Source organism: Rana temporaria, chromosome 5, assembly GCF_905171775.1.
Source record: "Rana temporaria chromosome 5, aRanTem1.1, whole genome shotgun sequence".
Taxonomy (NCBI): Eukaryota; Metazoa; Chordata; class Amphibia; order Anura; family Ranidae; genus Rana; species Rana temporaria.
The window spans coordinates 355,486,333-355,512,156 of NC_053493.1; the positions used below are offsets into that span (position 1 = coordinate 355,486,333).

The 25,824-nt window shown below is 43.7% G+C and overlaps 1 protein-coding gene across 2 annotated transcripts in view; it reads right to left on the reverse strand.

Moving 5' to 3' along the window:
• C5H8orf88 (chromosome 5 C8orf88 homolog) overlaps positions 1-24,915 on the reverse strand; it is a 57,215-nt gene extending 32,300 nt beyond the window's left edge. Inside the window, exons 1-6 of one of the 2 annotated variants that reach the window (XM_040354614.1) lie at positions 24,817-24,912; positions 17,211-17,294; positions 15,986-16,084; positions 9,804-9,862; positions 6,064-6,160; positions 4,022-4,156 (exon numbers count right to left, since the gene is read on the reverse strand). In XM_040354614.1, the coding sequence (XP_040210548.1) occupies positions 4,022-4,156; positions 6,064-6,160; positions 9,804-9,862; positions 15,986-16,058 (364 nt within the window). In that variant the 5' untranslated portion in view covers positions 16,059-16,084; positions 17,211-17,294; positions 24,817-24,912. Of the gene's footprint in view, positions 1-4,021; positions 4,157-6,063; positions 6,161-9,803; positions 9,863-15,985; positions 16,085-17,210; positions 17,295-24,816 lie in introns of both variants that reach the window. The other variant, XM_040354612.1, reaches the window with a different exon arrangement.
• Positions 24,916-25,824: the final 909 nt, after the last annotated feature.

Sequence of the window (25,824 nt, forward strand, 5' to 3'; positions counted from 1 at the left end):
GCTGCTTTAACAAACTATCTATATAGGTATTGGAGAAATATTATTTACACACATATATAAAGTAGAGAAGGGATCACCGCTCCAGGTGGGTCACTATGTAGAGATGGATTGACTCAGGATACCGTGGGTGCTGGCGATGCACTGACCATGCATAAGATAAGAAAGAGGCTGGATAGCCGCACTCCAATGACCAAACGGTTGTCTTTTATTAAAAAAAACAGAGCAAGTACTTCACAAGGTGCAACAAAGGAACAGGTAGATAGCCGACGTGTTTCGCACTAAGCTAGTGCTTAATCATGGCTACATAAAGTAGGTTGACAGCAGAGCTGCACTTCATTTATGTATATTTAATATGTTCCGTCAAGTAGCTAAATGGTATTATTGTATCATTTACGGTATAATTTATTAGTTGTAGCATGTCCGTTTTAGGCATCTATTAAATATAGATTAGTGAAACACATCAATGTTTTTGTGTCTCATTTATAAGAGGGGTCCAGGTAGGGGTAGTTAGACAAGTGTATGCACAAGGGGAACACTCAGCAGTTTCAATACCAGAAAGTTGAGCGGTAACAGGCATCCAAAAAGGACCAGACCGTAGCAAATTCCAGGGGTTTTCCCATATGGGTGTAAACAAGTTTGTTGATCTAGTTAAGTTATTTACTGTTTAAGACATTTTTCGACAGGTGGAAGGGAGATTGATAGCAAACACATTGCCATAGTATTGCAAATAAATAGTAGTTCTGATATTGCAATGACCGTATAATGTTCACTGAAGTGTTTACTGGTAAAACCCAGTAGATACAGCTTCAGATCTAGGGGAACCGGAAAACCCATTTAATCATGAATGAACTTAGTGGAACCAGCAGGTTCCAATGTAAAAGGTAGGGTCTGGGAAGCCACATGTGGGCACTCGGGGGAGTAGAATGAGAAAAATGTAACTATTTTCAGGTGTTAGGTAAACTTCATGTAGGATATAGGTCCGAGTAGGTTACTTCCTGTGACAGGCGGAGAGCAGCTTTGGAGCCTCCAGGGCTTCTTCCTACTCCACTGGATCCAACAAGGAAATGTCTGCTTCCCATACTTGTATAAATGGACTGCATTAAATAAAGTGGTCCCACTATGGTCAATCACAGCCAGTGATCCAATGAGGAGAGAGAGTGGAAGCAGGGCTAAGCCACACTCCGTGTGTGAATGGAGCAGCAGCTCGCTATGGGGGCACCCTGCAGGAGGGAGACAGGAGCACCGGTGGGGGACCCGCAAAAAGGTGGATCATTGTTGCAACCTGCTGTGCACAATCATTACACAGAGCAGGCAAGTATAACTTTTTTTTTTTTTTTTAAATCACAAACACTTTGGGCAGTAATGGGGTATTATACATATCACCAATACGCTATTTTTGAGATCCTTTTTGCAGCAGATGGAATTTATAGGTCAAGAGAATTAAGTGACTGCATACTGTTCCTAAATGAGTGGGAAGGCCTTCTAATGTGGGCATCTAGTGGCTCAGTAAAAAGTGCATACAGTAGTGGGGGTAGAGTGCAGCACGGATGTGTGCCAGGCTGGAAAGGAAAAGCAGAATATATCAAACCATTCATGCAGATTCAGGCCTTTGGAGAGAGTGATATAGTAGTCCGATTCATGCAATGAAGGCATTGCCTATACCAAAAGTGTACAAGAAAAAAAAAGTGCAGCGCAAAATTAAACCATAAATAAAAATAAGTGAATTAAAATGTGCAGATTCGGTATTCAAAAAGAAATTTTGAATAATAATAATAATAATAATATATAAATTAAGCATGTAGCAAGTGAAAAAGTCCATATAAATGATCCACTAGTGCTGAAGAATCACAAAAAGGTGACAATCCCTCCACCAAAGGTCTCTCAGGGTACTCTCACCTCCCGGCATGGACCCCTGAATTACCATGAAGTCATGCAAAGCAGATAAAGCCAAAGATCAAATGCTCAATAAGAATCTTCCACAACGTTGCTTAAACTCCAGAGACTAAGGGCCAGATTCAGGTACAATTGCGGCGGCGCAACGTACCCTGTTTACGTTACACCGCCGCAAGTTCAGTCTAAGTGCCCGATCCTCAAAGCACTTACCTGTAAACTTGCAGCGGTGTATCGTAAACACGTCCGGCGCAAGCCCGCCCAATTCAAATGGGGCGGGTACCATTTAAATTAGGCGCGCTCCCGCGCCGGACGTACTGCGCATGCTCCGTTCGCAATCTTCCCGACGTGCTTTGCGCGAAATTACGGCGGCGCGACGTGTGTAACCTACTTACGCCGGAAAAATAAATAAATTCAAAAGCGACGCGGGAACGACGGGCATATTTTAACATGGTGGAGTAATTTTACACCATGTTAATAGCAGCCCTAACTTTGCGATGGGAAACTAAGCTTTGCGCCGACGTAACGACGGGAAAAATCTTCGTGGATCACCGTAACTGCCAATTTGCATACCCTACGCTGGAATACGACGCAAACTCCCCCCAGCGGCGGCCGAGGTACTGCATCCTAAGATCCGACGGTGTAAGTCAATTACACCTGTCGGATCTTAGGGCCATCTATGCGGAACTGATTCTCTGAATCAGCCGCATAGATAGAACAAGAGATACGACGGTGTATCAGGAGATACGCCGTCGTATCTGTTCTGTGAATCTGGCCCTAAATTCCTTTTAGACTCAGCAGGCAATGTAGGTATATAGGAAACAAAGAAATTATCTGAGCGCTCTCCGTTTTAAAAGACACAGGCATTAAAGAAAAAATAAAAAATAAAAAAATAAAAAAAAAAAGAGACCTTTGGTGGAGGGATTGTCACCTTTTTGTGATTCTTCAGCACTGATGGATCATTTATATGGACTTTCACTTGCTACATGCTTAATTTATATATTATTATTCAAAAAAAATAAAATTTTGAATACCGAATCTGCACATTTAATTCACTGTTATTTTTATTTATTTATGGTTACATTTTGCACAGCACTTTTTTCTTGTATAATTTTTGTCACTAGAATTGTGTTATTCTGATAGTGTCCAGCTTGCATAGGGGGGTTTATTTATTTTTTATTTTTTTGCGCTGATTGCACTCGGTTTTTTATTGCCTATACCAAACCTGCCAAGAATTGCAGAGATATAGGGCCATTCTTTGGATTTGAAGGCTTTTTTAGCATCTAAACAACTCAGGATTCTAATCACCCATAAACGTGTAAGAATGGTTGCATAGGAGGTTTTAAAAAACCCATCTTATGTTAAAATTTGAGGTTGTTACTTATTATCTTGTTTGACTTCTGGCATCTCCACCACCTAGTTCCTTTGCCCTGGGGCAAGTACAGTATAGACTTGATCAATCACCAACCCTGGGATCAAATTCACAATGCAATATTGCATGCGATATTTGGATTTTGGGACTCCTTTTATCCAAATGTCACATGCAAAATAAAACAAACACACACACACACACACACACCTCAATATCTTTATGTGGCAATTACAGATTAAAACAAGAAAACATGCAGTAAATACTACATTAAACACACTGGTATCTGTGGGACTCCCCATTGTTAAAGGGAGTTTCCAAATTCTGATAAGCCCGCCCCCCCACAAACACTAGGGCCTTTGTCCATATCAAAATGGGAACAAGGGGCTTTTCCAGGAGGGGGGGATCTGTTGAGGGCATGTGGCGTGGTATGGTTCTGATGAGAGGGGACACATACTTCCTCCCCCTTTTCCTGGCTGCATGCTCGGATGAGGGTCTGGTATGGATTTGGGAAAACTTCATGCCATTTTTGTTTTTTTGGGACGTTGCATCCCCCTTGAAATTCATACCAGAAGGGCCAGTGTCCCGCCAAAAAAAAAGTGTACCACTGCAACTGCTAAAAGAGATGGTGTAAAATTAATCGTGTTAAGTACTGCAAAATAAGGCATGTGGTATTTAATGCAAGTATTTTAGAGAATTGCCTGTTCCCGAGATAAATACGGCACGAGTTATTTTAAACACAAAGATTCATGCAGTACTAACCTTTTAGTGAATGGAGTCCCCTGTCATATAGGAGAGAGGGATGTTCGTCACATGCGCTCTCATACCCAGAATTATGCGGTATGTCACATTGTTTTGCTGGGCAAGTGGTATGGCACGAGTGATCAATACGAGGAGCTGAAAGGGAAGGCATTAGGCAAAATCATGTTCTCTTTAAGATTTTTCTTTTAAATGCTGTATATACTCGAGTATAAGCTAAGTTTTTCTGTACATCTTTTTGTGCTGAAAATGTCCCCCTCGGCTTATACGAGTCTGTGTCCATCTGCAGCTTTGTGAGCCTGATCTTCTAGCGCTGTGACATCAGTCTAGTCGACGGCCGTGCAGTGAAACAAAGCCCCGCCTCCTTGCCTGTGATAGGCGGAAAAACACTCACTGCTGGAAAACTGAGTGTTCAGTCTATAACAGACGAGGATGAGGAGAGGGGGCTGCTGCATTTCCTACCCTAGGCTTATACTCGAGTTAAAGCGGAGTTCCGGCCACAATTTCACTTTTTAAATATAAATACCCCTGTAATACACAAGCTTAATGTATTCTAGTAAAGTTGGCCTGTAAACTAAGGTCCGTTTTGTTAGGTTGTTACAGCATTTAGACACTTTATAAAATAGAAATTGACTGGGGCCATCTTAAGTGTGGGCATCATGAAGCCAGACTGTATGACTTCCTGGATTTCAGCCTTGAAGATCTCGCACATGCTCAGTGCTGCACAAGCAGTGTCAGATCAGGTTTCAGCACCTGTGCCGTCCAAGTCACATGATTCTTTGAGACTGGGGAGTGCACAGACTCCTGGAAAGTTACACCCACTACATTCCCAGGAGTCTGTGCGGTGTAGGTTAGGAAGCATTAAGCACATAGGTGCAGGAAGTGGGAAGATTAACTATTCTGCCTAGCAACAACACTTTGAAGGCATCAAAAAAAAATTCGGAAAGGACTAATGACATTTTTTTTTAAAACTACTGATGTAATGTTATATTTATGGGTGGAACTCCACTTTAATACGTTTTCCCATTTTTTGTGGTAAAATTAGGTGCCTCTGCATATATTCGGGTCGGCTTATACTCAATCATGTTACATTAAAAAGAAAAAAAGGACATAATTTTTCCCAGCGTTTCTAAATCTAGGATAGTGTAGAGTGCAAATCTGTAGACATGCCAATTCTAAGGCATTTTTAACCAGTTTTGGATCACAAAAAAAAAAATCAGATGAACCAAGGCAACCCATCAACAATTTCAGTTGTTTCGCTATTACATTAGTTTAGTGGTAGGTTACCTTGATCCAAACGGTTTATTCGTCTGATATAAGACCTTATAACACCAGGTCTAATAGAGAGTGTACTGAGAATACATTTGCTGGCTTCATGTTTAGCAAAATACATCAGCCCATTTGTCACCATCTTTCTCCTTTTTGCATTTAAAAACAGAAGCTGAACAAAGCACCACCTGAACTTGGTTTAAAGAGAATATGTCACAAAAAAATGTATTGCTGAAAAAGCCTCTGAAAACCAGTGTATATTGTATAGGTATGGGTCAACAGCCTAGAGTTTAGGTTTAAAATCAAAGTATGGCCATACTTCTCTTGTGGGTCACAGGAGTGCACCTATTTTTGCTTCCCTGTGACCCAGAGTTGGCTTATAGCCATCAGCTGAAGCCATAGGGCTCCAGAGTCTGGAAGGATCTACCCAGTTGTCTGAGGGTAGAACCGCTGGCTCCTGCTCTGTGTGCAGCCAACTGTGCCCACCCCCCCAGTGAGCGCTGGAGGGGCAGAGCAGAGAGTGTTGACTGACAGTCACTGCTTTCCACTTCAAGCAGACAGACAACTGAGCAATCAGCAGTCACGTGATCGCTCAGTTCTCTTTTTTAGAGCTGACATGGGATGATGCTGCAGCATAGAGGTGGGTATGAACATTCTCCCCCCTTTTAAAAGATATGCAACCTATACATCTCCTTTAAAAAAATAGAAAAAAGGAGAATTACTGTAGATCGCAAAAAAGACAGACAGTTTTTATACACAACATACTGGTCATTTACCTTGTATGATGCTTGCTGGAGGCTTTTGTGGAGTTATAGGCGATTTGGGAATCACAGGATCCTTCAATTTACTATTCAGCTGGCCAATAGAGTACCACTAGAACAGAAAAGACACGGATTGGATCAAAAGGCCCTTTACACTGGTGTACTTTTGCGGTTCTAGAAAGCACCCTTCCAGTGCAATAAAAGCGCATCAAATTTAATCGTTATGTGAATTCTCACATCACTGTGCTGTGGTTTGAAAAGTCCTGCATGCTGCTTTGGTGCGGTTTTCAAAAGTGCACCTTTCATTTAAGTCAATGGAAACGGCACCACAAAAAACACACCCAGGTTGCGTTTTTAGGTGCATTTTGAGGTCATGTGGCAAAAAAGATGCTGGACGTTAAGGCGGAACTTCAGTGTTTTTTTTTCATCTTTTCATCCATTATATCTTTTGCCCTTGTTTTAACTTTGGATAGCAATTTTTTTCTGCCAGTAAATACCTTACACAGCCCACTTCCTGTTTCTTGTCTGGTCATTAGCCTAGGCTTATTACATCATGCACAGCTCTCTCATTGCCAGGAAGGGAGGGAGGCGAGTCATAAGGGCCAATGAGAGCTGCAGGTGTGCCACTAAATTCAGGAAGTGAAGAGGCAGCAGCTTCAGCTGTCCACATTTTACCACTTAAGGACCGCCGCACGACGATATACGGCGACAGAATGGCACGGCTGGGCACAAGAGCGCACAGGTACGTCGTCTAAGAGCCCAGCCGTGGGTCGCGAGCCCGCTTGCGACCCGGTCCGAAGCTCCGTGACCGTACCCACGTTTGCCGCTGGCATCTCGCGATCGAGTCACATTAGCTGAAGAACAGGGAGAGGTGAGTGTAAACAAACCTTCCGCGTTCTTCTCTGTGGCTCGTCACTGATCGTCGTTCCCTATGACAGGAAACAGACTATCAGCGACGTCACACGTCCAGGCACAGTTAGAAAAAGCACATTAGGTCACACTTAACCCTTTAGCACCCCCTAGTGGTTAACCCCTTCACTGCCATTGTAATTTTCACAGTAAAAAAAAAAAAAAAAAAACACACACACAATATTATAAAAATTCAATAAAACTATCCCCTATTTTTTAAACGCTATAAATTTTGCGTAAACCAATCAACGCTTATTGCGTTTTTTTTTTTACCAAAAATATGCAGAAGAATACGTATCGGCCTAAACTGAGGGGAATTTTTTTTATATCTTTTTTGGGGAAATTTATTACAGCAAAAAAATATTGAATTTTTTTTCAAACTTGTCGCTCTATTTTTGTTTATAGCGCAACAAATTAAAACCGCATAGGTGATCAAACACCACCAAAAGAAAGCTTGATTTGTGAAAAAAAAAAAAAAATGCCAATTTTGTTTGGGAGCCACGTCGCACGACCGCGCAATTGTCAGTTAAAGTGACGCAGTGCCGAATCGCAAAAAGGGGCCAGGTCCTTAACCTCCATATTAACCGGTTAAATGGCTGCTTCAGAATGACAAAAGATGTTTTTATTATACAATTATGTGAGCAGATTGCAGTTACTCTTTAGAAAAGGACACCCAACCCCTCCCCCCATGGTGGTCACGATACTCCAGCTCCTCCGATTTCTTACTGTGGAGGAGTCCGTCTTGCCGTCCCCTCTCCTCCCCTCAAATTTAATGCCCCTTCCACACCGAGGCATTTTTCAGGCGCTTTAGCCCTAAAAATAGCAACAGAAAAAGGCCTTGGCTGCAAACCCAGTGTAAAAGCCCGAGTGCTTTCACACTTGGGCGCTGCGCTGGCAGGGCGTCAGGAAAAGTCCTGCCAGTAGCTTCTTTGCAGCCCTTTAGGAGAGGTGAACTCACCGCTCCTAAAGCACCCTTGCCCATTGAAATCAATGGGCCGCCAAACCGCCAGCAAAGTGTCGCTTTTAAGCCCTTTTCACCCACTAGCGGGGTTTAAAAGTGCCCCGCTAGCAGCCGAAAAACGGTAAAACGATGCCAAAAATAGCAGTTTGTGCTGGTTAAGCTCCTTCACCTCTTCCCTCCCTACATAACCATGTAGTTCAGGGGTGTCCAACCTTTTGACCTTGGGTCACATTGCAAGAAGAGGAATCGTCTTGGGCCACACAAAGGTAATGATCACCGATTAGCGGTCCCCAACCTCCTCGTCACCAGGGATCAGTCGTTTAGAAGGCAACCCCTCCACGGAAAGGGTGTGTGAATTTCTTGTTACCTCGGGGTGGGGGAGGTTTGTAGCTTGTAAACTGGGGGGTGCCGACTTGGTGATTGCACTCTGCCACCCCTTCATGACCACAGAGAGGGAAGGAAGTAGTGGTGCTAGAAGGGGAGTGGGCACCCTCTGCTGGTCGAAGGGTTGGAGTGTAGGTTGAGGGACCCCAATACAGATAATGTACCCGAGTATTTTTCTATTATAAAAGTAAAATAAAAAAAAAAAAAAAAAAAAGGAGAGCAAACAAACCTAAAACTAGAGCTGGCTCTTAGGCAGCAGGTTGGACACCCCTGCTATAGGGTGTAATTTGGTTGCTTTAAACCTGCTGGGGCTTCTGAAATCCCAGCTGCAGCCTTAGGGCTGTTTGATGTTTAAATAAGGGAAGCTTTTACAGATAAAACAAAAAAATCCATAAATACACATATAATCTTGTAGGAAGATTGTTGGTTTGGGTATAGTGCCGCTAAGAAAACAAAGCCATATTTTATGAAAGCATGATGCCAAGCACAGAGGAGTGAATGTACTGTAGGTGGGGTCAGTCCTAGTTGATAGGAGGGATGTACTGCGAGCTGGATTTATTGCTGATTGTCAGAAGAGAAGTAGCACGGGTGTTGAATGAATGCAGGTTTCCAGAGAATAAGGTATGCGGCGAGTTGGAGGGGATGGTGAGGGTGCCAAGGAGTGATGTACAGTATATGAGCAAAAGACGGGGCGATAAGGTAGTTGGGGAAGTAACTAGGGAGGAAAAAGAAAATGTAGTTGGGAATGAGCAGAAACTGGAACTCAACCACAGCGACACATCTGCCCAGTGCCGATCCTGACCTCCCTGGGGCCCCAAGAAAAATTCTGCTAAAGGGCCTTCTACCTGACCTGTGATGCCGTGAGCTATGTAAACCATTAGCCTTGTGCCCAGTGCCCACCATGCAGCCTTGTGCCCAGCCTTGTAACCACCAATGCAGCCTATCTGTGCAGGCGAAGAAAGGAGGGTAACAGGAGAGCCGCCCAGATGATCAGCGCAGGGAACACAGCGATAACAGCTTTCATTTCAATTGCCGTGTTCCCGCCGCTCAACATCATATACAGCCACCTGGCTGGGGGAACTTTGATTGACAGATCACCCGTCACCAGGATTGGATGGGTGATCTGTCTATCAAAGTCCCGGGACCAGGAGGGAGGGGCTGTATCTGACAGCGAGGAACATGGCAATTGAAATGTAAACTGTTATCGCTGTGTTCCCTGCGTGCACTGCCCTCTAAACATCCGGGCGGCTCTCTCTTCCCCTCCATGATCGCTGGGAGAAGGACTCCCATTCCACCGGCGCCGCCCCTGCACCCATGAGGGGGAGGTAGGGCCTCGAGTAATACGCAGCTTGCGTAGTGAGCGTATACGGCTCTGCATCTGCCCTTGCCTCAATTTTCAGGCTTCCCATAACACACACACACACACACACACTTTTTTTTTTAAATATACATATTTACACACACACACACACACACCAAATGCAACAAAAAATGAACATACCAAACTGTGGTTGTTGTTTATCTCTTTACAGCAATCCATAATTTCAGCCTGAAAATTTTCTGAAAAAAACAAAAAAAAAAAAAGATAACATTTTCCATTTTCGTTTCTGGGAAGAATCCTTCCACCCAGATTTGACCATGTCAATGTATTAGTAATAAAAATAAAAGCCTACTCATTTTGCGGAAAGGCACTCAAAAGCCCAACTCCAGGAATGACACCCAACAAAAGCCTGAAGATATCTTGGGACAAAAAGGAATTCCTGTGAGGCACAGCTCCGTAAAACATTTTTTATATGAGCACCTGCTAGGGAAACCATTTTTTTTTTTTTTTGAACTGGCTGAGATTTGAACCCTATATGGTCAGGCTGAATGTACTCAAGTTGATCAATCAACTTGGGTACAACCAGCCTGATGTATTTTACATGCAATTATTGTTAGCGACTGTTACAGCCGCTAGCAATAACCAATGTGTTCTCCCGGTGAGGGGAGTTATGTGCAATTGCTGGCAAGATGAACCCCATACCTTTTTCTGATATCTTTAGAGCCCTGGTGCCCAATATGCAGCCTGCAGGCCCATGCAATGCGCTGGCTCTCAGTGTGCACCTCGCAGAGTGCCAGGCGATGTGCACGAATGTTGGGTGATATTACTGCCATCACTGGCCCCAATTCTGGGGGTTATTATTGCAGGCACTGACAATATAACAGGGTGTTATGGTGGTCCCGCTTACACTACTGCTGGGTGTTACTGCTGCCACCAATGATGGGTTAATTAACTTTCACTTTCGTATGCATTTCAGTACAAAATACAGAAGGACCGTCATTTTTGGAGTTTAGGTGTGTTGCACCCCATTTGTTTTGAACTGGCTGCCAAACTCGACATGATGCCCTTCAATAAAAGGTGACCAGGATTTTAAAATGAAATCCGGGGACATTTTTTTTTTTTACACTAGTAATGGTGGTAATCAGCGACTCTGCCCGTCGCCGCCCGCCTCACAACCTATCAAGTATTACTCTCCGGCCCCCGGCTACTACTGCGCGGGGAGCGGAGGAAGATTACTCCGCCAAGGAGAAAAGCAGGCAGGCGGCTGGCCGGGACTTGAGCCAAGGCAGAAGAACATGCACCCGAAACTGAAAGGATCACTAAAGGAATTTTTTTTTTAGCCAAATAGCTTCCTTTACCTTACTGCAGTACTGGTTTCATGTCCTCATTGTTCGTTTTTGCTTTGAAGTTGCTGTAATTCTGCTGTGATCTCCACACTTCCTGCTTGTCTGGCTCCTTATGAAAAAGCTCATGGGAGCTTCTCACTGTGGTCTAAGCTGTGTGTCTAAAACTCCTCAGAACCAATCAGATTCATTTTAAAAACAAAACACTGCCCTGGATTTGTTTGTTTTTGTTCTGTGGGTCTCTTTACTTCACATAAACATGAAACCAGTTTAAAACCGAAAGCGAAACTAGAGGCACATTATATGATAGAATTTAATCTAATCATTTTTAAAAGGAATCAGTTAACTTATGTCTCTATGCCCTGTAAACAGTCATTTCAGCAAAAAAAAAGGTTTTCCTTTAGTGACCCTTGAAGAAATATTCCCTCCACTCTGACCAGCACATGATCATCAGAAAGGGGCACAGATAATGGAAAAAAAAAAAAAAAAAACACCCCTAAGCTAGTAGGACCAGGGATGTCTGGTCACCTTACCTTCAATGCATGATAACGAGCGGCTACTGTGTGGCTCAATGCAAGCGTTATGGGCTGCACTCAAGGACCTCTATGGATTTTTAAGTTGGCAACCACTGCCCTAAAGGTCTTCAGTATCCAGATATCACCACAATATTTCCCAGTTCTGTCCAACTGCTTCAAGCCATTTCCCCAAAGATGTAACAAATCAGAAGATTCATCTCCCAACATTCAAGTAAAACAGAAAATACCATCCTGCTTCAGTATGTAGCCTAGTAAGGGATTATACACCCACAGAAATTTTACATATTGCTTCTTGGCATCAGATTTCAGAAGGTGAAGAAAAAATAAAATAAATAAAATTGGATATAGAATGCCCCCAGAAAGCCAATTTCCTGTTCTTGTCCAACAGTATGCACACTGGGACATAAAATTTAGGCATACAAATTCCAGCTTTTCTATTATTCTTAAATTCAGTCAATCCCAGCAAGACTGTCATAACAAAAACTAAGTATAAGGCTCCATACACTGGAAGTTAAAAAAAGCTATAATAATAATAATAATAATAAAAAGGCCAGTAGCTTTGCAGGGAGCCTTTCAACGTTTTTTGCAATAGCTTTAATCAGCGGTTTTCAGTGTAGCTTTTTTTTCAATGGATAAAAAACGCTGGTGCCGGCATCTGAGCGTTTTTCGGAGTTTTGCATTTAGCGTTTTTTCCCCGCCGAAAAACGGCACTTTGAGTGCAAATTTCGGGCATTCAGAAAAATAGCCAATAAACTCCAAAGCTCATTAACACAAAAAAACGCCCATGTGTGCATGGGCACATAGGCCAGAGTTCAGTTTATGGGCTTTAAATAAAAGTTTATCAGCTTTAGTGTGCATGGAGCCTAAGTGTTATTTAATTTTAAGTAAATTAAAATATAACAACTACAGGAATTTTTTTTTTTTTTAGGTTTGAATAGCGTGACAAGGTTAGAATCCGACAGGTTTTTACTCCCTCCAATTGCCCTGATCACAAAATATCATGGCAATGAGAGATTTTCCAATGGAGGCACTTGTTCCCTGTTACAACACGGGCGGACCAAATCGTGTCCATTTGTCAACGTGTACCCCATCAGAATATTTTTTGCAAAACTATTGAGCAAAGGGGAGAAAAAAAACAAACACATACGACATGTGTATTTACACCGGTCCAAATCCTAGCTGCTAAAACAAAAAAGAATGGGGAATCCGTTGCCCATCTGTCTGGTGGAAAGAAAAAGAAGCTTGGTGGAGAAGACGAAGAGTTGGCAAGCACGAGTGTAGAAGACCAGTTGGCCACTTTGCAGACCTGGGAAACCAAGGACTGATGTTGGAAAGCCCACTCAGCACCGACACCTTCACTGGAAACAGGGCCCCCCCCCCCCCCCCATCTCAGGTCCTACGCCTGAGTAATGATCTGCTGAATCTACCTAGCAATTGTGGATTAAGAGGCATACTGTCCCTTTTGGGAACATTCAGGTAAAACAAAGTGTCAGAATGATTAATTGAAGCCATGGCACCAAGTAAAACTCGGGAGCCAGAGTGAGTGAAACACTGCCCAGTCGACAGATCATTCTTAGGGATCCAGACTTTTGGCAGCTTGGCAATTTTCCATGCTTGGAATGTTCACCGCAGACAAAGCCATTGTCTGATTGAATTCAAACCAATCCCCAGAGTAGGGGGGAGGGGTCCAGGCCAAATCACCCTGAGTTCCAGAACAGTGATCGGCATTTGAGCTTCCTTTGACAACCATAACCCCTAAACCTGTAGGGAATAGAGCACTCCTCCCCTGCCTGACATTCATCAGTACCTTCCACACCATGAGAGGAAAAGATTTTCCCAACTCCAGTGCAGGGCTGGAAAGCCACCAATCCAAGGATAACTTGGCTCTGATGTTCATGGTCAACCCCATGCATCTGAACAGAAGTTTGTTTAATGTGGTCAGGATGTTGAGATGCAACAGTCTTGAAGGAGACAAAACATATGGAACTGTCTCAAAAAACCTAGCACTCTCATTCAATGCAAAAGGGGGGGGGGGTGGGGGGCACTCCAGGGAACACAACTTCTGTACCTTGGACCAGGGGGCCCATACCAGGATGAGACCCCAGATAATCCAGGCAGTGTGATAGTTCTAAAGGTTGACACAGACTGAGGATCAATCTGAAGTTCTCTGGGACTTGCACCATCTGTAGAACATTGAGCTCAATGCAGTCCACCAGGTGTTTCCACAGGCACAGATCATCCAAATATCTCAGAACTTGGATCCCCTACACTTATAACTGCTCGTATTGACATGGCCAGACCAAAAAGGCAGAGCCACAAACTTGAAATGCTGCTCACTAACTGCAAGTATAGGCAACGCTGATAAGCTATGGAGATGGGCATTCTTGATGTCCACCAAGGCCAGGAAGTATCCCGGATGAAGGGGCACAATTACAGACCGCAAAGAATCCATATGGAACTTTTGAACAAGCTGCATATCATTCAGATTGGGCACCTTGAAAATGTTGAAGTACCTTTGAAACCTTTCTGGTTCCAGAACAGGGGCAGTGACGCCATGAGAGGGCAACAGATCCAGCTCCGCTAACAAGGCTGCCCTTGTGTTCTGTGCAACAGGAATATTTAATGGCATGGAGGGGCAAACTGCAAAACTCCAACTTTTAGCCTCTGGACACAATGTTTTGAACACACAGTTACCATGGGTATTGGGTAAAGCCAACAGATATCCCTCACCTGTAAAAGTGTGGGCACCCTTTCATATGGAGAAAAGTGTGTTACCCATTTTAGTAGGGATTGGATTTCCAGGATTTCTTCCAAAAGCAGCTTTTTGCTTAATCCTCACGTTTTGAAAAATTCTGGATTAACCCCAAGGGAATTTTTAGTTCACATATTGCAATACAGGTTTACGCTGGCCAACCACTATGGCTAGTCCTTAACCTGCACTGCAAATGCTACTGTGGACACAATGCCAACATGACAAAGTGGGTGAGCCATTAGTGATCACACCCCTGTCGCAGCTGATGGATTATATACATGTACAAGCTATTGGGATTTGAGCACAGGTATATCTTATTTCTGTTGCACTGCAGGTCAGTGGCCAGAGCTGAACCTAGTGACTCTCCTCCAATTTGTGTCCATTTACCCCATGCTGGCATTGTGTCCATTGTAGCATTTCCATTTTGCAGAGTGCGACTGGCCATAGAATGACTACTTTGACACAGTTGGCCATCCTAAACATGTGTTGCAATATGTGTCAACTAAAACTTCCTGTAGTTTTATTGCAGTTTGCTAGAAAGGTTATATAGCGGTGTGCAGGGGGCTCATTAAGATTTTCTAGTCATAACATGTGGTCACCCCCCCAGGTGCTAAGGGGGGGGTGACCACATGTTATGACTAGAAAATCTTAAGGAGCCCCCTTTTTATATATATAAAAATCACAGCAGGATGATTTTGCGTGAACTGACCTCAACTCCATTCCACATTACAAGAGGGGAAGGAGCGTCTCGGAAACACAGCAGGAAGGTAAGCCCAGGACAGCCGATTAAAAAAGGTCCTCGTGTGGCCTGGCCTCAACTCAGGTCCACACCAGTAGCAAACCACAGGAGGGTAAACACAGGTGGAACTCACATAGAAGCAGATCCTGTGCACCCTGCCACAGCTAGCAGTGCATGCGAGCTGCAGGTTTAGGCAGAGCACAGGAGGAATCCAGGGAGGCAGATATCCACACTGGCAACTTTTTGAAGAGGAAAAAAAAAAATATTATATATATAAGGGGGCCACTGGAAGCACACATTGCAGCGTCCTAGGGTTGCTGGAGGGCCTGTGTGACAGCACCGGTCCACACAGACAGACATCCAAGCAGAGGTAAAGGGGAGGAAGCAGCCTCCTAGGCCCATGCTAAGGCATTTAAAGCCCGAGCTGGGGAGTAACCCCCAAACAAGGAAACCCAATGCTTTGTGTTGGGTTGTATTGTGACAAGCCCTGCCCTCTTCCAGCCCAGCAGCATGGCATTTGTCTCCAGTGGGCAGAGCGAAGAGTCACACTGCCTGCCAGCAGATGGTGCAGCACCTAGAGGGGAAGGTAGCATGTGGTGAATCCATATGCAGACCAAGCAGGGGATATGAATCCCCAATGCGTCTCATACAGGTGGTTTGGAGTATTCCACATGTAATTGGTGTGGTGGGAGATATGCGGGGAGCGAAGGAACAGGGTGTCATAAATTTATATACCTCCAGAAGAAAAAAATTCTAGTAATACACATCAGACCGAGCATGTGCAGCTTGCCCCCATAGCTCTGTTCCATCAGGAAATTGTTTGAGGACAGTGGAAGAAGGGGAGGAGACAGGATCAGCCTTTTTACACAATGCAGAGGATTAACCACTTAGGTTCCACAGTGAATATAACAAGCATGCTTTACTGCATATACAGGCTGATTTTACTGTTGTGGGTTTAGTAACACTTTAAAGTAAAACACTACATTACTTGCCTTTGTGAGATACAACACGGCGAATGGGTCTTGCTGGCTGAAGAGATTTGCCTATTAATTTTCTTACTTCCATTTCACTGCAGAGTAGCTGGTCCCAACCTGCAAAGACAAGAATTACAGTCACCCCATTAAGACAAATATTAGATAATAAACACAGGCATAAAAAAAAAAAAAATAAAGACGCAATGTGCATTTATCATCCATAATAAGATCAAATTATTTTATTATGTACAAGTCAGTATAAAAATAACCAATACTGACTGGGGTCAATACAAGAATTCAAATATTCATTCTTTAAAGTAAACCTGTATTTGATACAGTTTCATTTAGTCGCCCCCCCCCCACCATCACCTACACTCATCTAACCTTTGCTTTCTTATTGCACTGTGCACCTGTGAGAAGGAAAGTCCCATGGAAATTCAAAGTTAATCTGCTCAGAGCTTACACAGGGCTAAGGAATCTCTCAACTCCATGCTCAGTATTTCAGCACTGCACTGTGAGGGCGGCAGGGGACTGAGTCACATGATGGCTCATACCTGGAGGTACCAAAACATTCCACACTGTTCCGGCAAACAGACATGGAATATAAACAATGGGTGGGCAGAGATTTACCATCTTCAGTTTGTGACATGGGAAGTGGACGAAGATTGCAAATTCTCCTTCCTTTTTTTTTTTTTTTATGTACAGTAATTTTATAGTTCATAGGGTTAGGGTTAAAAAAAAAAAAAAAAAGTCCATGCTGATCAGCCTGTGTGTGTATATAAGGGTCTGTTTTTTTATTCTCCAACAATTCCCACAGCCCTGTATATTCTGCCTCCTCAGAAAGACATCTAAAAGTATTGCCGGCGCTCTCAGTTAGTACCACTTCCTGCAGGCTGTGGCATTAAAGGAAAAAGTACAGCCAAAGCTCATTTAGCTGTACTTCTGTGGATCACAGGAGTGCAGAATTGGGGGAGCAGAGCAGGCAGTAGTGACCGACAGTCACAAGCTCTCAGCTCATGGAGCTTTGAGAGCCAAGCTATCAGCTGTGTTTGATTGCTTGGTTCTCAGTGATAGAGATGCCAGGGGACCGATGCTGCATCCACCTAGGTAAATATTTCTGGGGAAAAAAAAAAACACTTTTCTTTTTAAATGCTCTGGAATCCATTTTTAAGTAAGGCCTCATTTCTTAAGGTTTAAGGCATGTGCAAACCTAGAAACAAATATGTACTAAATTGCAGCTTACCAGTCCTTTGATGTGGTGGCTGTAAATACAGAAAGCAGCTGTTGATCCTGCCAGAAATGCAGTGTTCCTGTGTCTTCCCGTGAGCTGAAATGCAAGCAAAAACAAGGTCCTTTTTACTGTAAAGCTATTAAATCTATTCACCATGTTGTGTGTCTTTGTTAATAGCCAATACTAAGTAGTGTATATAAAAAAAATAAAAAAAAAACACCTGGGTGTCCCTTTATAGATACAGTTGGAGTGAGCATAGCCACCCAGGGAAAGGAAGTGTGTAATTTGCAAGGATTAGGTGAAAAGTTTTTTATTTTTTTCTAAAAAGTAATCCATCACATCTAAGGACTGATAATCTTCAAAGGTTTAGGCACCCAATAAAACAAGCAGATATCATAGAACATAGCTGCCATACAGGCCGCACAATACTCCAGTTTGGCCGATACACAAATAAATCCCAGTAAATGCAGAAGCAATCAAAACAAAAATGTGCTGACTTTACTAGATAGGACTGTCCAGCAAAATGGACTAGAAAGTACACTTGGTCATGTGCCGTCTATGAATAAATCGGCCTTACTATTTGGAAACTTACCAATGAAGCCGTCAGTGTGAAAAAAAAAAAAAAAAAAACACTCAACTTAAAGAGTTTTAAAGGGGTACTATTTTGTGAGTAATTAAATCTGAACTTGTCTACTCACTTCCATGCAAAAAAAAAAAAAAGTGGGGGGGTAAGGAAGTACGACAGTATGATCGTTGCTTAGATTACTGGTCAAGCATTAGTCCTCTGCAGAAAGAGGGGTACTTCTTGCAGCACCCACAGTGTGCAACTAGAAGCAGCAGTTGCGTCCCAATTGACATGAATGGGGATGCACACGTCACCTGTGCATCCCCGAGCGGCTAAACATGGCCTTTACATGGGTAGTACATCCATGTGAACGAGGCCAAAAGACATTATAAGAACAGTTGACTGCACACAAAGGGGCATCAACTAACCGGACACTTTCCTTAGATCGGAACAGCAATAGGCAACTAGCGCTTTCAGAAAGACAGGTCAACACTGGCATCCTCTATAAAGATCCAAGATTAGGTTTCCTTCATATTAAAGAATGATGGCGCCAGGGGCGGACTGACCATTCGGTCCGTCGGGCACTGCCCGAGGGCCCGTGGTGGGGGGGGCCCGGGCTGGCTTAGTCCGCCCATGGAGGTGCCTGCAGCAGCGTCAGCTTCTACACAATGAAAAAAAAACAGAGAAAGCAGTGCCTTGGATCCCTCTAGCTAGGTTGATGTGGCTGCGCTGTTGTATGAGAGGCTTGTGAGGTGTGAGCTGGAGATGGATGGAGCCGTGCGGGGATTTACAGTCACTGTGACAGGCGCTCCGGCCACCTCTCCCCCCTGTGGAATTCAGCTGAGGGGGCGGGGCCGTAAGTCACTGCCGCGGAGGACTGTCTGTGAAGGAGCTGCTGGACTCGGAGGCAGAGTGAATTACACAGACACAGGCATGGCATCCACACAGACCTGCCTGTGCAGAAGCAGGTCAATGTCATAATGAAAGCACTGTCTGTGTCTCATCTGTGGTATAAGAGCCATGCTGATTGTTACTTTACCTTCTTTCCCTATGCTGTGTCTGTGCTTATTTACCAGGTAGCAGGTCAGGTGCTATTCACTAGTGCACATGATGAGCCATCCATCCCAGCCAGCTCATCCCTCCCGAGCAGGGCCGGACTTACCATTGGCCTTGACTGGGCTCAAGCCCAGGGGCCCCACCCAATAGGGGGCCCCCTTTAAAAAAAAAAAAAAAAAATATATATATATATATTTTATTATTATTATTAAAGGGCCCAGGGGTCTCCAGGGCCCCGGATGGCAATCCCCCTTTTTTTTATTTATTTTTTGTAAAAAAATGTTTTTTTTATATATTTTTTATATATATAATATATATATATATATGTATATATATATATATATATATATATATTTTATTATTATTATTAAAGGGCCCAGGGGTCTCCAGGGCCCCCGGATGGCAACCCACCTTTTTTATTTTTTTATAAAAAAAATTACATTATATATATATATATATATATATATATATATATATATATATATATATATATATATATATATATATATATATATATATATATATATATATATATATATATATATATATATATATTTTTTTTTTTATTAAAGGGCTCAGAGGTCCCCAGGGCCCCATGTGGCAACCCCCCCTTTTTTATTTTTTTTATAAATGTTTATTTTTTTATTTTTGTTTATTTTTTTATTTTTTATTAAAAGGCCCAGAGGTTCCCAGGGGCCCGGAGGTCCCCAGGGCCCCCGGGTTTGGCAACCTCCCTTTTTTTATGTATTTTTTATAAATGTTTTTTTTTTTATTATTAAAGGGCCCAGAGGTTTATTTTTTCTTTTTATTAAAAGGCCCAGAGGTCCCCAGGGCCCCGGATGGCTACATATATTTATATATATTTGTTTTCTTCTTTATTTCTTCTTTTTTTTGTAAAGGCCCCCCGCTTCTCAATTTGCGGCAGCCCCCACGCTTCTCAATTTCAGGCGGCAGCACCCCCACCCCCCCTAGGTTCTCTGCTTCAGGGGGCCCATGCCTTAAGCTGTGCAAGGGGCCCCAAAATTCCTGATGGCGGCCCTGCGCATACCTCCCAACACGCACGGATTCTGTGGGACTTTCCCGCACAGACAGCTTCTTCCCGCAGTCCCGCAAAAGGGTTAATTTTCCCGCACTGCAAGAGGAGGCAGCACGGAAGCAGGAGGAACCGGAGTGGTGTGTGAAGGACTGTGGCTGCTGAAGGGAAGAAAGCCGACAGCCGGGCTAATGACAGTCTGTGGCCCCGGCTGTTGGCACAGGTGAGAGGCACTCCCCCCCTCAACAACTGCAAAATCCCCCCCCGCTCAACAACTTTAATGCGCTCCCCCCCCCTCAACAACTTCAATTCGCCCCCCCCCCCCCCGCTCAACAACTTCGATCCCCCCCCAATTCTCGGCTCCAGGGGGCCCCTTCAACACTCAAGCCCAGGGGCCCCCACCACCCTAAGTCCTGCCCTGCTCCCGAGCCTCTCATACAACAGCCACATCATCCTAGCTAGCAGGATTTAATGGTTCAAGACACTGCTTTCTCGGGGGTACAGACTTGTTTTTTTTTTTTTATTGTGTATGATAAGCTGCCACTGCTCCGGGCACCTCCAGGTTTCGGACTGAGCCGGCCCGGGCCCTCCCACCACGGGGCCCTCAGGCAGTGCCCAACTGACCGAATGGTCAGTCCGCCCCTGCACACTGATATCTGGTACACTGAATGCCACTCAGTGTATAGATATCAGTGTTATATATAGGGAATAGCACTTAGACCTGATTTACATTGAAGCAATATACCATGCGATTTGACATGATGTCAAATCGCATGGTAATAGCACTACCCGAATCGGTGCGATGCCCCATTTCTGGCGCAGCACCGATTCCCAAAAGTAGTTTCTGTATAACCTTTGGCGACTTCTTGGTGCAATTTCCATAGACATCTGTGTATGGAATCCGCACAGACGTCTCTGAAATCACCCGCCAAATTCACACTGACATGCGGGTATGAAATCGTGCGAGTTTAGCTGAACTGTCTCACACAATTTCATTCCCGCTGTCAGTGTGAACCTGGACTAAGGCCTGATTCACATCTATGGCATTTTTTGTGCTTTTTGCATTTTGTAGATTTGCACAACAGTCCATTTAACATGGTTTCCTATGGAACACGTTCTGTAGTGCAAATCTGCAAAATGCAAAAAGCACTAAAAATGCATAGGTGTGAATCCAGCCTAAGTGAGTGTTATTCCCTATATATATTCCTTACATTGGTGATCAGTGAGAAGAATGTCCCTTACATTGGTGATGAGTGGGAAGAATGTTCCTTACATTGGTGGTCAGTGGGAAGAATGTCCCTTACATTGGTGGTCAGTGGGAAGAATGTCCCTTACATTGGTGGTCAGTGGGAAGAATGTCCCTTACATTGGTGGTCAGTGGGAAGAATGTCCCTTACATTGGTGATCAGTGAGAAGAATGTCCCTTACATTGGTGATCAGTGAGAAGAATGTCCCTTACATTGGTGATCAGTGAGAAGAATGTCCCTTACATTGGTGATCAGTGAGAAGAATGTCCCTTACATTGGTGATCAGTGAGAAGAATGTCCCTTACATTGGTGATCAGTGAGAAGAATGTCCCTTACATTGGTGATCAGTGAGAAGAATGTCCCTTACATTGGTGATCAGTGAGAAGAATGTCCCTTACATTGGTGATCAGTGAGAAGAATGTCCCTTACATTGGTGATCAGTGGGAAGAATGTCCCTTACATTGGTGATCAGTGGGAAGAATGTCCCTTACATTGGTGATCAGTGAGAAGAATGTCCCTTACATTGGTGATCAGTGAGAAGAATGTCCCTTACATTGGTGATCAGTGAGAAGAATGTCCCTTACATTGGTGATCAGTGGGAAGAATGTCCCTTACATTGGTGATCAGTGGGAAGAATGTCCCTTACATTGGTGATCAGTGAGAAGAATGTCCCTTACATTGGTGATCAGTGGGAAGAATGTCCCTTACATTGGTGATCAGTGGGAAGAATGTTCCTTACATTGGTGATCAGTGGGAAGAATGTTCCTTACATTGGTGATCAGTGGGAAGAATGTTCCTTACATTGGTGATCAGTGGGAAGAATGTTCCTTACATTGGTGATCAGTGGGAAGAATGTTCCTTACATTGGTGATCAGTGGGAAGAATGTTCCTTACATTGGTGATCAGTGAGAAGAATGTTCCTTACATTGGTGATCAGTGAGAAGAATGTTCCTTACATTGGTGATCAGTGGGAAGAATGTTCTTTACATTGGTAGTCAGTGAAAATGATTTAAAGTAAATACAATTATTTTTAAAAAATGTAAAACACACCCATAATCCCTTCACACACATAAAAAGGGTTATGTAGGATGAGCATATGTATGTAAACAATAATGGATACATGTATAGTATCCACCAGAACATCAGAGTGAGAGCAATTCTAGGGCCATAATTCATAGTTAAAGGGGTTGTATGGGTTCAGTTTTTTTTTTTTTTTTTTTAATAACAAACATGTTATACTTACCTCCACTGTGCAGTTTGTTTTGCACAAAGTGGCCCCGATCGTCATCTTCTGGGGTCCCACGGAGGCCCTCACGGTTCCTCCCCGCAAGAGCTAACCCCCTCTGGGAAGCTCTCTCCCGAGTGGGTTACCTTGCAGGCGCACTCCTGTGTGATACACTTGGCGGCCATACCCGATAAGTGTATGACTCAGCCCCACCCCCTGGCGTGCAACAACATTAATTTGATTGACAGCAGTGAGAGCCAATGGCTGCGCTGCTATCAATCTAACCAATGAAGAGCCGATTGGAAAGCTATGCGGGAATATTGTGCTAATTTATGAAAACCTTAATTTCGAAAATGTACCATTGTTGCACTTTAATGTACATTTTATTTTTCTTTAATTCCTATAATAAACATTTATTTGGAACATAGCATCCAGAAATTCTTTGAATGCATGCAATATGGGCAGTGCAATATGTAGGTAGGATTTGTGTGGATGCAGCTTGAACGTGGGCAGGGACACATGGGCAGAGACACAGGGGGCCCCATGATCTCCTTTTGCCCGGGGGCCCCCATGAGCTGTCAGTCCGCCCCTGGATGGCGCCCTTTCGTTCCAATCCCTACACAAGATATTCCTGGCCACACTCATTTCTTGGGCTTTCTAACCAAACACTTAGTTACTGTACGAAGAATAACAGGATTCAAATCCACCCATCAGCATTTTGGAAAAAAACACCAATAATGGGTTAAACTGTTTGGAATGTGTTCCCTCTTCCAGAGATTCAGTCCTGCAGCCTTTCGAAGTTAATGTGGCAGAAAAATAACCCCGGCTATTGAAAATGATAAAACAAACCTTGCTTGTTCAGCCATAAACGTCTAGTGACAACAACAAGACATAATCTCTGCAAGTCATTACAGCGCTAAGTTTACAACACCACGGCCAGAGGCATCTGCAAGAACACACATATAATGGCAGGGAGGACCTTCTTATGACAGGTACCCATTCCCACCGAGGTAAGAAGGCCCCTTTCACACTGACGCAACTTGATAGTCACGCAATTTTAGGGAAATGCCTGTGGAAACTTGAGGTCTATGGACTTTAACTCGCATCAGTCTGACCAAAGTAGTGCAGGGACTACTTTGAAGCCGCACAGATATGAATGGTACTCGCAGGACAAGTCGCACAAGTGTGAAAGGGGCCTTTCTCAAGAATGGTCCACCTGCCCCCAGCCTGAAACTCCCTGGGACATATTACACATCCCAGGAGGCTGCAGGACCAATCAGATCTCACACATGTGTAGTGGGGAGGGAGCTAAGAAACTGTAAGTAAAGCCCCCATACACACGGTCACACTTTTTTCCAACCAACTTCAAAATCTGCAAGTTTTCCAATTTGTCCGACCGTCGCTCCATCGGACCAACTTTTTCGGGTTTCATCCGACAAAAAGTTGGGTCTGCAAACGGACCAACTTTTCGGCAACAAAAGTCCGATTGTGCCTTGTCTGACCGTGTGTACAGCAAGCCAACCAACTTTTGTACAAAGTGCAAATACGCATGCTCAGAACCAATGTTAAAATCATCCAACAATAGCAGAAGAATATGGCAGGTCTCAGAGATAGAGAAGCCAAGGAGTAATGCCTGGTACACATGGGATTGGATGCTAATCTCATATGGAAAATTAAATATACAAAAACTCTTGTGCGACAGAACAAAAATTCAGATGGAATGTATTTTTGAACATAAACTGCACTGGTTAAAAACAAAAATCCTACGATCTGGTTTCGTATGAGAAAAATTTTCGTGTTTGTCCCATCAGATAATATCAAATGAACCGTCGTAATAAGCTCTCAAAAGCCGTGTATGAAACAATCAGATTATCGTATGATCGTTTCGAAAGCGATATTTTTCGTTCGGATCGTGTGTATGGGCCATGAGGTCAGATCTCTCACTGTCCATCCATGTTCTGTCAGTCTCCAGACATTGCTAAAATGCATATGGACAAAATCCACTACCAGAAGTAAATAAAAAAAATTGTAACTTGTATGACCACAGAGCGGTACTGTGAATACAAAAATTAGCCCATGTACCGTGTCCTAATTACTTGGAAATTGATAATAGAGCATCAAACTTGGACTTTTCAGGCACACCAGCCGTTACAGTCTGTATTACAGTCATTTTAATATTGTGTAGCGATTTTCGATGCTCCATTATGAAAATCCACTGCCAGCTTGTGTGAACCAAGCAAGGATTAAGATCACAAAAAAAGTACATTGTATATAGATGTATACAGACATTGCAACTAAAAAAAGCAAAGTCATGTGAGAATTCAGTACAGGACAGGCCCGGAGATTCAACCACACAGATAATCCATCTGCCTACAATATGTCATCTTTCAGTAATGTTCACCCTTATGGAGTGCATTAAACACATCAAGTTAATGTTCATATAAAAAGGTATCAGTAGTTAATTATATAATCCATAAATTTGTAGAACTTACCACCATTAGCCTCCCCTAGCGATACCTCAGATTGCCCCAGCGATTAGTGTTCCTCTCCCCCCCCGGGCTGTGCAATGAGGCTGATGTCACAGAGCACTCCCTAATAAACACAAAAGGCGCTCGCATGCGGCCACCGGATCTCTAATCTGCCTCTCCCAATTGTTCTAACCCAGAGGAAGCTTTGGAATAACTTTCAGGGAACCCGATTATCAGATAACAGCTCATAGGACATAGATACAAGAATAAAGAAAATAAGGATTGTGGCATATTTAAAGAGGAGCTCCAGTTTCCCCTCAAAAAATTACAAATATGAGATACTTACCTGTCCACGAACCCGGCACTGTCCTGACCTGGATATTTACAAGGGGTCGGATTGTTCGATGGGCAGTGCTGGGGGTGGATTTTTTTTTATCGATGGCCAAATAAATCTTTATCTGCTATTCGTTTGAACGCTCGCATGGCGTGTTTAGTCAATTGAAGGGCGGCTTTTTCTATATTGGATGAAGATTTCTTTAGTAGATTTGTTTGGCCATCAATAAAAATTGCGCCCCCAGCACTGCCCATCATGTACTAAATATCCGCCCCCCTCCTACATGAACGTGCCTCGGCAACGCGAGACAACAGCTGATGTAAACTCAACTGTTCCGAGGGTCCGTTCTGCGCATTTGCGGCACATGCGCAGTTCCGGCCGGGCATTTTTCGATAGGGGCATTTCTCGATAGGACACCAACATCTTAACCAAGGGAAACCGGCAGTGAAGATTTGCGACCTGGCTTCCCACTGCACATGCATGAGCCACGCTACTCTTTGTAAATGGTCCTGCGGTCTTCTTGGACCTGTGATGGGTCTGATAAGGCTGTGTGGGGGAGGCGGCGGCGAACTTCTACTCAGAGCGCCACGGCTTTCGACTGAAAGTGGGAACGGGTACCCGTCAGGTACCCACTCCCACAAGTGCCAGTTAAACAAGCGACAGAAAAAAAACAATGAAGAGTTCCCTCAAATTGGTGG